Source organism: Lucilia sericata, unplaced genomic scaffold, assembly GCF_015586225.1.
Source record: "Lucilia sericata isolate MDLA Ls3-8-SP2 unplaced genomic scaffold, ASM1558622v1 Contig000007F_arrow, whole genome shotgun sequence".
Taxonomy (NCBI): Eukaryota; Metazoa; Arthropoda; class Insecta; order Diptera; family Calliphoridae; genus Lucilia; species Lucilia sericata.
In genome coordinates this window covers 1379244-1391281 of record NW_023994048.1, presented here as the reverse complement: position 1 = coordinate 1391281, position 12038 = coordinate 1379244, and the positions used below count along the sequence as shown (strand labels likewise).

Below are 12038 nucleotides of genomic sequence, written 5' to 3'. Positions count from 1 at the left end.
TGATACATTCTTACTAGCAGAAATAATTTCTCATATTATTTTCTTTGTAAATATTTCCTAAAATATTACAACAAATGTTTCAAAGGTGTTTTATTTACAAAATTAGATAACAATTTGAAATATTTATACATTTGTTTAAATTTTTTTTTTGTAACAAAAAAATTTTTATATATTTATACATTACAATAATCTACTGATAGATAAGCTACGACAGTAAGAAGAATTGAAAGCAAGAAAATAAAATAAAAACAAATACAAAGATTTATTTTCTTATTATATTACATGAAATTTAAAATAAATGCAAATACAATCAATTTTGTATATTTTTGTACATTTTGTTTCTACTTGTTCTTTTATTTTTTTGGAAGGAAATATCTTGTTATACTAAACTGACATAGATTCCTATGAGATGTATATTATGCACGTAAATATCTTAAACAAATATACTTTCATGTATGAAACATACATATACATACATGGAAATAAATACTTACATATATATGTAAGTGAATATGAACATCATGTTTACATACTTTATTTCTTAACATGTTGTGTTTACTTTGGATAATGTATTTTAAAACACACAGACACACATACACAAGAATGTAACGAAATATAAACGATCTCTAAAAATACATTAAAACAATTTTATCTGTACAATAGGATCCCCAAAAGACGGCGTATTTTTTAAATTTTTTTGTGAGTTTTTTTTCCTAACATAAATGTTTACCCATGTACAGTAGAGTGTCCCGATGAACAGCATTTTTAATCAATCGATGCGTATTAATGTACTGAACACCAAAATAATTTTCATCGAAAAAGGTGTCAAAATAAGAATTTATACATATGTCCCTTATAATGCACTAAAAGTCATTTAACGGACCAGAAATACTATAAAATAGTTTAAATTATATTTTCCGCGTTAAGCTTCAAGATACCAAAAGTTTGATACCCATTTCGAAAAGATTTAAGAAGTTTTTTTGAGCATATTGTACTAAAAACAAGATTCCAAAACAATTTATTTTATTTTCCTTATATTCAGTCCATTAATACACATCGTTTGAGAGGTATACCTACTGAAAAGTAGTTCACAAGACACCCTATTATACAGGTATTTTAAGGAATAAATTTGAAGTTATCATTTATAGCACGTCTGTAAATTTGTATGGTTGTTTGAACGAATGTACTCTTATGTATAATGTTAGCAACATATCAAGTGGTGTTTAAACATACTTTAATATTTCCTCAAATGTATAGGGATCATGTGGAAAAAAGGATACAACTGAATACTTGTACCTCCAATATATTTCATATACTCTTTTGGCATTTCTACAACCACATTTTTTTTTTTTTTTTGTTTACGTTAAATCTTTATACAGTATGTATGTATATAAGAATGTACAGTAGTGCAGTATAGTGTTCACTTTGTTTATACTTTGCATTATATACAGTGAAAGACAAAATAAAACAACTACCTTTTTATAAAAAATTTTAAAAATATTTCATATGTATTCTATATCAAAAAAATCGTATCAGTATTTTGATTAAGTATCATAAAATCATTATTAAAACACAATATCGTTTCTTTTCATTTTCCCAACATATTACTATACCTACACTATATATTCTCTATCACTGCATTTTAAACAAATTCAAACGATACATTGTATATGTAGTTAACGATATTTAAGTAAATCCATTGTTATTCTTTCAAATACAATTCCTTACTACATACATACATATGTATATTTATAACAAGGAATATAACGAATAATGTACCAGTACAAAATATAAATGAAATATTGTAATATTTTTTTAAACCAAATCGCAAGAAAAGTATAAAGAGAAAAGCTCCTAACCCCTGTATTTACATAGAAGTATTCATACATGTATGTATGTTATTCAATATTATCTACCTGATATTTTTTTCTTTCCATCATATCAACTTATGACTCGTTACTACTTTTTCATTTATATCACACAAGTGGGAGTGTTAAATCGACTTAAGATTATAAGATGCTAACAAACATACAACCATGTACATATATACATATGAAGATTCTAATAAATATGTATACATGGGCAATTTCATGTCAATTGACCCAACTCAAAGAATAGATTTTGACGGAATTTGCACCAAATAGTAAGTACTAGGTCAGACTAAAATTTTTAGCTCTATCGGTCAAGAACTGCCCGAATAAGAGGGGGTCAAAGTTGGACATTTTGGTCATACAGGGTTTTATTCAAATGACTGTAACTTTTCACCTATTGGTCCTAGCAAAAATTGTCCAAAGGAGTTCAAATAGCTATTTCTTCATTCTTTTCGTTTTTTGCTTAAACAAAAGCTTATACAATTTCCTTGAACTCAAACTCAAGAATAATTTTTTTTCAATATTTGGCACTTAATTTTCCCCTATATGTTCAAAATGAACGTTTTAGTTGTATGTTTTTTACTCAAAAGAAAGCTTAGACCATTTAAAAAACTTTAAAATTGTTTTTCTCAATATTTTTATTTTGCGGCATGCTGAGTTACCTCAATAAGCTCTTCATATGTACATACATATATTTTATAATTCGCAAACTGTTTAAACAATCGATTTTCAAATTCTTTGCATCCGGTTAAGAAAAATTAAAAGAGGTCAATAAATTTACTTTTTCACTTATACAGCTAAAACCAGAAATTTGATGGTTGAAGATTTAGCGCATCTCATTTCTTACACATGATATACGTAGAAAAGTTCTAGAAAATTTACTCTCATGAAAAATGGAATTTTTTTAATCAGAAATTAGTATTGTGTTTTAAAGCATCTTTAAAACTTATAAAAAAATATCTTTAAGTTGCATACACATTAAACTTTTCCCTCATTTATATTCCCCTTACTCAGTGTCCTTGTAATAACTTTTAAGACTTACAAACTTCTTTGCCTGTCTTCTCCCTCCCCACTTTCAATATAATTTTATTTGAGTTTTTTCTTTATCTTAATATTGTTTGACTTATTGATAACTTTTATTTTCCAATATAAAAACAGCAAAGCATCTTATCATCTATAAAAAACATACTTTGGTCGTAAAAACACTTACTTACTAGTATCATTTAATAAAATGAAAGTACATAAAATAATATCAAATACTAATAATAATGATACAAGAAAAACAACAACAAGAAGAAGAAACGATGAATGACAAACTTATTGATGGCATATGATGATTATTTCCATAATTTTTCGCAGAATTGCATAAAATGTTGATATATTTGATAGATACTTTTAAAAACAAGTGTTACCTATTAAATACAGACAACGAGAAAGTGATAGGAGCCCAAGAAATTTGTGACTTATCTTAAGAGGTGGAGATGATGATATAAGACTGTATTAAAGGTCTATAAAATGATAAAGCAAATTTTATGGATGCGTTTGATATTTTTGTAAAGATTGTGAGTTCTTAAAATAAATATAAATGAGAATGGGAAAATTTTTTGAAAATTAATACAAAAAAGTTAAAAAACTTAAGATAATTTTATGTAATTTTTGTATCCCGTAAGTTAGATAACACTTAAGGGAAAAGATGCTATCTTAATGTGTTTAATAGTATATAATATTTAAATAACTAGATATACGTATGTTAATACATTAGGGTGGATCTGTGTCTATGGTGAATAGATCTCATTTTAAGTTAAACTTTTTCAAAATTTTTATCATGGATCTAAGCATCAAAAGGTAATTTTAAAAGTTTTTTAAGGTAAAAAATTAAATTTTGAAAGCTTCTCCAAGAGGTGATTTCAATTGCGTATCAGAATTTTTAAAAAATTTTCGGAAAAAATAAATTTTTAATATTATATAATTAAACTGAAAAACCATTTCGGCAAAATTATATGATATTTAATATGTGAAATTTACAAAAATTTTATAAAAGTTATAACCGAACCCAACATTCCTTCCTTAGGAAATGCGTTTTTAAAGATCTCATGTAGAAATACCTCTCAATCAATTCATACTGAACACGAGAAAAATAAAAAATTTTATTACGTTCTTATTTGTTTAAAACCTTAATGATTTTAAACAAACTATTATAACTATAAAAAGCAAACATCGAGAGAAAGTATACAGCTTATCTTTAAAAATATCATTCTTCTTATTTTATTAGTTATTTGTCTTACATATGGATGCAAAAGCCCAGATATACATACATATATGTTCATTAACAAATTTTGTGAAGCAGACAAACAAACCATAAATAGGAACAAAACAACCATAAATATAAAATTTCCATTGACTTTTCCTTTCTGTCATTTTGGGACTAACTAACTTGAGTGCTAATAACAGATGTGTGTTTCTTAAGATATTTGTACAATAATTACAAAATCTTAAATATGTTTTTCTCTAGTATTTCTACTTATTTAGCAGAATTCCTTAAATATTTTTGATTAATTACTTACACAATCCTATAATTATGATTAATGAAGTATATATGTTTTATGTCTCTGAATTGTTTTTAAGTATGGTTAAATATTTACTGGTACGTGAGTTTTACCCCAACAGGAAAGGAAACAAAATATTTAAGATACATACATGCTAGAGCAAATGAGAAACCAAAATGTCTTATAGTTACTATTAACAAATATTATAAAGTATTAAGACATTAGTTTATAGCAACATACATACATATGTACATGTTTGTATACATGTACGTATAAATGATGGGTATGTTTTTAGATATAATATATGGACTATAATCAGTTAATATATCACCTGAAACGCAAACGGCCCTAACTAACCAAAAATTCGAAATCGATTTTATTGTTGATTATAATGTATTGCATCCAAATAAATGTCCACACAAGACCAAAAAACGAAAGGACCTATCTACAAAAACATTTAAATATTAAAGGTAAAAAGTCCAATATATCCATTTTTACAAACTTTTCAATTTAAATAGTTTTTTGCTTCTCCTGTAAAATTTTAAAAATGTTAGAAAGGCCGTTTGCCCCAAGGTTAGTACTATTGGATAGTAGGACAGAGACAAATTTTCAGCTCTATCGTTCAAGAACTGCCTTACGTAGAGAGGGTCAAAGTTGGATATTTTGGTCATACACGGTTTTATTCAATTGAGTGTAACTTTTCACCTATTGGTCCTAGCAAAAACTGTCCAAAGGAGTTCAGATAGCTATTTTTTCATTGATTGCAGACATATTTTTAAATTTTATAAATTAAAAAAAAAAAACGAAAACGTCTATTTTGAGAAATAGAAATAGCTATCTGAACTCCTTTGGACAATTTTTGGTAGGACCAATAGGTGAAAAGTTACATTCATTTGCAAAACAAACCTCAATAACCACATGGGAGGTCATCGATTTTAAAAGTTGGGTCACTTGACAAGAAATTGCCCATATGGGAAAATTGTATAACTCTCGCATAAAGTCATAATGAGCTGTAACGGTTTAACTCGTCACAGTCTTGAAAAATGTAGATATCTGTATAAATATAAGTTAGGACTTACAAATAGTTAAGGATTAAAAATATACAATTCATCACCGTCAAAAAACCTTCTATAGAAGTTTCTACCATTTATCCGTATTTAAGTGTGTGTGAGTGGGTTTGTATATATTTGAAAAGGAGAGGAGAGAGTAAATATCATTATTATATTACAAAAGTCAGGGACAAATTACAAATACAACAAACAAACAGTTCCAACTAACACATTAGATAGACAACCAACTACTTTTAGCAAAAGGCAAAAAGTAAAATTAAATAAAAAACCATATGCCACATTAAATCTTAATAGCATTTTTGGGTAAAATATTTTTTCTTGTTTTTTTCTCACCCTCTATTTTTGTCTCTATTATATTTTATTTTAACTTAAACAAACAATAAAACAAATTATTAAAGGACAATTTAGCAACACAATGAAACTGAAAACGAAACGTAACGTTATATTTTTTGTAAAAAAGGGAAACTGTTGATACTTAACAAAAGCAGACAAACCGACTTACCACACCAACATAACGACAAACACATTCCTTTGTGTGCGGGTCTATAACTTTCCCTTTTTTTACTCTCTGCGCTATTCCCATACATCTCCAAAATATAATCCAATTTGTTGCTAACGCTTAACAAACCCTAGTCATAGTGTTTTAAAATAAAAAAAAAAGTTTATAAAAAATCTGTTTTTAAATGTTTTAACCATTTTCATAACTTTATTGTGCACCAAAGAGGAGATTTAAAAGTAAATATTATTTTTTATGGTTTAGAAAAGTGTATTTAAGTATGTGTTTAGCATAAATAGTAAAAATATAAAAAGTATAGTAAAAAAGTGGAAACAACTTTTCCCTGTTTTCATTTAAGCTTAAATTGTATTTAATTTCCCTTTTTGTATGTTTTCAAAAAAAAAATTTATTTAATATTTGTTCATCTCCTTTCATTTTCAGATGGTCGTATGGGTTTGTCCATTTTACCTATTGCTGCTCTTTTAACTGGTACACTATTTACTGTAGGCATAGCTGTACTATTTGTTGTTGTAGTGGCTGTACGAAAGAGGCGTTGTCAGGGTGGTCGTAATATGTGTGATGACAAGGACAAACATTTAGGTATGTATCATTCATTGTATTGTAAATATATGTATGTCTGTATGTGAATTTTTCTATTTCCATCAAAAATTTACGCACATACATACACGAATTCATATATTTGTACGTTTCTACCCATATTTCAAAACTTCTATTATATATTCTAAAATAAATACTTTTTTAAAGTGATATATAAATATTTGTAATCGGTTACTGAATACAATAATTGATATCTCTTGGAAATATTAATTAAATATATGAATTTGTGCTAAATGTATTTTCATTAATGAAAGTGGAGAGTGTATATTAGGTTTGTGCTGGTATTTGTAACGCATAAAATATTGATCCTATACCCTATCTTTAAGTATACCAATCAGCTTAGAATAATTTTCTGAGTCGACTGTCGTCCAAATAACCAATAAAATCAAACAACAGGTTGCAATTTTGAAGATAATTTAATGAAATATGGTACATGATCTTCTATTGTAATAGGGAGCCTACTGAAAATGATTAACATCGGTCAATTATTTCACCTAGCCCCTATACAACTGAACCTCCAAATAGAGCTTTTGAGCTCATAATTATGTATGTTTAAAATACTCGTATCTCGTCAAACTAAGTTTTATTCTATTTTGCAATGATCGGGTCTCATTGACCATAGCTCTCATACAAAGCCCCTTTCAGACTTAAATGCAGGCATGGGGGGTAATGACTATATTTTCAATTACAATTACATTTGAAGTAATTGTAATTGAAGATTCGCCATTTACAATTACTTGTAGTTGTAATTGAAGTTTATCCAATTACAATTATTTGTAATTGTAATTGAAGTTTCGCCAATTACAATTACTTGTAATTGTAATTGAAGTATTGCCAATTACAATTACTTTTAATTGTAATTGAATAATTTCCAGTTACAATTAATTGTAATTGTAAATTTTGTTCCTTATAATTACATGTAATTTCGTAATTAGTAATACTTAAATTACAATTACAAGTAATTTTAATTGAAAACATCAATTGCAATTACAAGTAATTGTAATTGGTAAAACTTTAATTGCAGTTACAAGCAATTGTAGTTGGTTATTGGTCAATTACACATTACAAGTAATTGTAATTGGAAAAACTTCAATTACAATTACAAATAATTGTAATTGGTTATTTCTCAATTACACATTACAAGTAATTGCAATTTACCATGTAGTGAATTACTCTGTGTAATCATTACCTCCCATGCCTGCTTAAATGTCCACAATTTATGAGGATCGATCCATATTTCGCCCAAGCCACCATATAAAACCTCTGTCAGAAACTTAGTGTTCCAACACTTTAGTATATCGGAGGCAAGGTACAATACAACTTAAATGCTTTATTATGAAATGAAAATCACATTTTATTCTCATAACAGGTGTAGGGACTTATATTGTCCTGGCCTGGTCCGATTACAATTTCATACTTGTCTGATTTATTGATCTGTCAATTTATTCACAATTCACAATCTTTAATATGCATTAAACGAAATCACAAAGATTATTTTTAATATATATTTACTTAGTCACGTCTTTTGGAATAACAAGATAGTTTATTCGCATTATTATTAAGTCTACGATTTTTTTAAAGATATCAACATCACTATTGACATATTTATTTCTATAACTTTTTATTTCTATAAAAAATCTAAACAACATTTCTACCTTTCAATATTTGCATGCATTTTATTGAATATTTACTTTAATAAAAAAACAACTTTCAGGCATGGATGTTACCGTTACAGCCCCTCTAGAGACTGGACCCGGTCATCAACGTTTAGTTGTGGCGTATACTCTAAAACAAGGCATCGAAAAGCAACCGGATATATTGAGCGCTCAAAAAAATGCAACTGGTAGTGCAACGTCATCGCCATTAGGAAATCGTCCAAGTGGTATATTCATAGATACAAATACCAGCAATGGTGGCGTGGGCTCAAAAGCAACAAATTATGCCAATACTAATGGTGCTGTGGGTGGTGCGGGTAATAATTCATCAACAGGAAACTATGTAAGTTTTGAAATTTTTGTGCATTTTTTAATCCATAACGTTAACATAAAACATGTTATGCACAAAAAGTATCCTCTGGTGGTTTAGGAAAATATAAATTTGGAAAAAAAAGAATACTGAAAAAAGGAACTTTCTGTAGAAAAACAAATATATATTTGCATAAATTTACATATTCAATAAATATTGTTTTTTTCATGTTTATAGGATTCACCTTCGTTGAACTACACTGACAACAGTTCCGATCCTCTGCAACAGCAACTCAATAGCCCTCCCTCACAATCGAGTACCCTTAAGCTGGGTCAAGATTCTAGAAAACCATATCAAACACCTCCACTATTATACGATGCTCTTAATCGTCATGATATATCACGCTATGATCCCCTACCCTTAAGTATGAATTATGGTGGCAGTAATAGTACATTAAGTTCTGGTGGTAGTGCTGGCAATAATTCACTCACCAACACAGCAACAGCATCATCGGTAATGCAAAACAATTTAACCAATGGCCACTATACAAATCATCATACATTGCCACATTCAAGTGCGGCATTACAACAACATCAATTGCCATCAACCCATCATACTTTAGGCTCTGAGAAACTATCAATTGCCGATTACCTCACTGCCAGCAGTTTAATTGACTATAATCTAAGTAAATCAGCAACGGGGATGTTAACGAATGCCATGGTTGGTTCCGGTTGTGGTGCGGGAGGTGTTTCAACAAATCCCTCGTCATCCTCGGCCACAACAGCCAGCTCTATGGGTCATATGACCTTACCCAAAGGTTTAGGTTTAGGTTCTATAATAGGTGTTAATAATGGCTCAGCCACTGTACCCACATCGACTCTAACACCTTCAGCTTCCACAAATCTATCGATGACACAAAAATCTACCGCTAATCGTAATCATATTATAACAGATACCCTACCGGGTCCTGAAAGTTGTGTTTAAATATAAATTTAGAGTTTTAACATAACTATTATTAACAAAAAAATACTTTATCATAGTTGTATATAAAACAAATTTTTAAGAAAAGACTGCAATAAACTAAATAATTAAAAAGAAAATTATATATGAACTAAAAAGGAAACTCTTAAAAAAAGAGCAAAATAAATACAATATAAAAATATATAAAAAATACATTAGTTGAATGCATTTTTATGTAAAGGAAACTTAATATTCCTATTAAAATGGTAGTTTTTTAATTATGAACAAAAAGTAAAATACACAAATACAAAAGGAAACGATGCTTAAAATGTACTTATTTAATACTAAAATAAATATTTATGAACATTTTTGAATAAAACGAAACAAAAAATTAAACCCAGTTGGAAATTTTACTTATCCGTAGGCTTAATCCGTTTGTTGATAATATCCAAACGATTTTATATCATAAAAAAGATTTTTAAAAATTTTCAAATTATTTAAGGATTCACGACAATATATAGGCCACACAGGAGGTCTTCATGCTATCAATTCATTCAACTTAAACTTATCAAAATTACTATAACGCCTTCGAGCTTCCAGAAGTAGGTAAAAAATTGCCACTGTGCCATGAAGGCCATGCTGGAAATGAACGATCCGATTATATGTCCAAAAACCATAATCATTATTGTGGTCAGATAATTACTGAATTTGAATAATTTACACATAATCTTCCTCATTACCAACCAAAAAAATCCTACTGGGTTTAAATTTGTTTCATTTACACCTAAGTTCCATACACAATTACACAAACAGATATGACATGAAATGAATATATAAAGTTTATTGAAATCTAACTTAAATTATAAAACCGAAAATTGAAAAACGAACTAAAATTATAAACAAATATAAAAATAAAATTATATAAAAAACCAAAAATGTGTAACTATATAAAATAATGTGAATATAATGAGAATTTTTTTATTTGATTTTTAGTTCCGAAACATTAATACATACATATGTTAAATATTATATAGTCTATATAAATTAGTTGAATGTTAGTAAGATAATTGAAAATCCCCTAAGAAAAGAAATAGTAAATAAATAAATTTTATTATTATGGTTTATAAAATAAATGAACAAAAACAAATAATAAATAAAATATTTAAAAAAGGAGAACAATACCAAATTGTTTTCAATTTGTACAAATAGCCAGAATTACAAAAAAAAAAAAAAAATAAACTATATTAAACTCCCCTCCCAAGCAAAAAGGATTAAAGATACAAAAACAAATTGCTTAAAAGCAAAACAACATATACATAAGTACATACAAACATATATACATATAAATAAATTCTTAGTTTAAGTAAATATGTAAGTATAAGTATTTGTACTTAAATATGTAAGAATAACTTTCTCTCTTTATATGTTTGTTGTAATAACATATCTCTAAGTTGTGAACAAAAATATATTGTAATATTAAATATTATAAATATTTATATAAATAAATACTATGTATATACAAAAAAAATACAAATAAGTATACATACATATACATATATACAAAAACATACCTATCAACATATCCTTAGGTCATATCCTTTTTTTTTTAATTCTTCATCAATTTTCAATACTTAACTTTACATTTTGTAAGTATTTATATTCATTTTACAAGTTTTCTTGTTTATTTCCAAAATGTACTTTTTAAATTAAATTAAAATAAATAATAAATATATAAAATAAAAAAAACAAAGCCTGATTTTATATACCTCCTAATTGTAAAAAAAACGTAAAATAATCCTTAAATATTATACATTTTTTTTAATCTACACAATTGATACTTTTGTTCAACATATCTTAAACAAAAACTGCCTTCAGCTATTTATTTATATTTCTATTCTCTTGTTGTTATTTAAATACAATATAATACTTATACATTTTAAGCAGAAATTATTTCTTGTATTTTTGTAATCTTAATTATTGCAAAAAATAACACTTTTACTGCCCAATTTATATACAATTCTAGAGGGTATTTGATTTTCTTTGTAATATCATGCCAAACGTCATATTAGTAATTTGATTGAAGGTTGTAAAACAATTTCATAAATTTAAACAAGTCAGTCTTTCAACTACACCTATCCTTTGTTTTACACGGTCCCCGTTTTAAATGATGTCGCTTTAACACTACATAATTTTATTTATTTATACAGGGGTCTACTATAATGATTTTATTTATAAAAAATAATGTGTTGTGAAATGATTTAGTTTTAAAAATCAGTTAAATATTTATTAACATATTTTCTTAATTAAGTCTCTTAATTGTTTTACTTTAAGTATCAGCTACAATTTAACATCACTATGTAAAATCTTATGAAGTGAACAACAGTATACGTACACAGAGGGAAAAAGAAATATACACTCCTGGTACCAAATTGACATCAAAGATTTTATAGCTTTTCATTAACATCCGTTGTCAAAGTATATATATAGGTACGACAACACTATGTAATGTTGA

General features: G+C 27.1%; 1 protein-coding gene across 3 annotated transcripts in view; it reads left to right on the top strand.

Moving 5' to 3' along the window:
* The window catches only part of LOC119602578 (putative uncharacterized protein DDB_G0282133), a 326929-nt gene extending 316497 nt beyond the window's left edge, over positions 1-10432 (top strand). For all 3 annotated transcript variants that reach the window (XM_037954179.1, XM_037954171.1, XM_037954186.1), the window contains 3 exons: positions 6425-6583; positions 8316-8599; positions 8804-10432. In XM_037954179.1, the coding sequence (XP_037810107.1) occupies positions 6425-6583; positions 8316-8599; positions 8804-9550 (1190 nt within the window). In that variant the 3' untranslated portion in view covers positions 9551-10432. The remainder of the gene's footprint in view (positions 1-6424; positions 6584-8315; positions 8600-8803) is intronic.
* The last annotated feature ends 1606 nt before the right edge of the window (positions 10433-12038 follow it).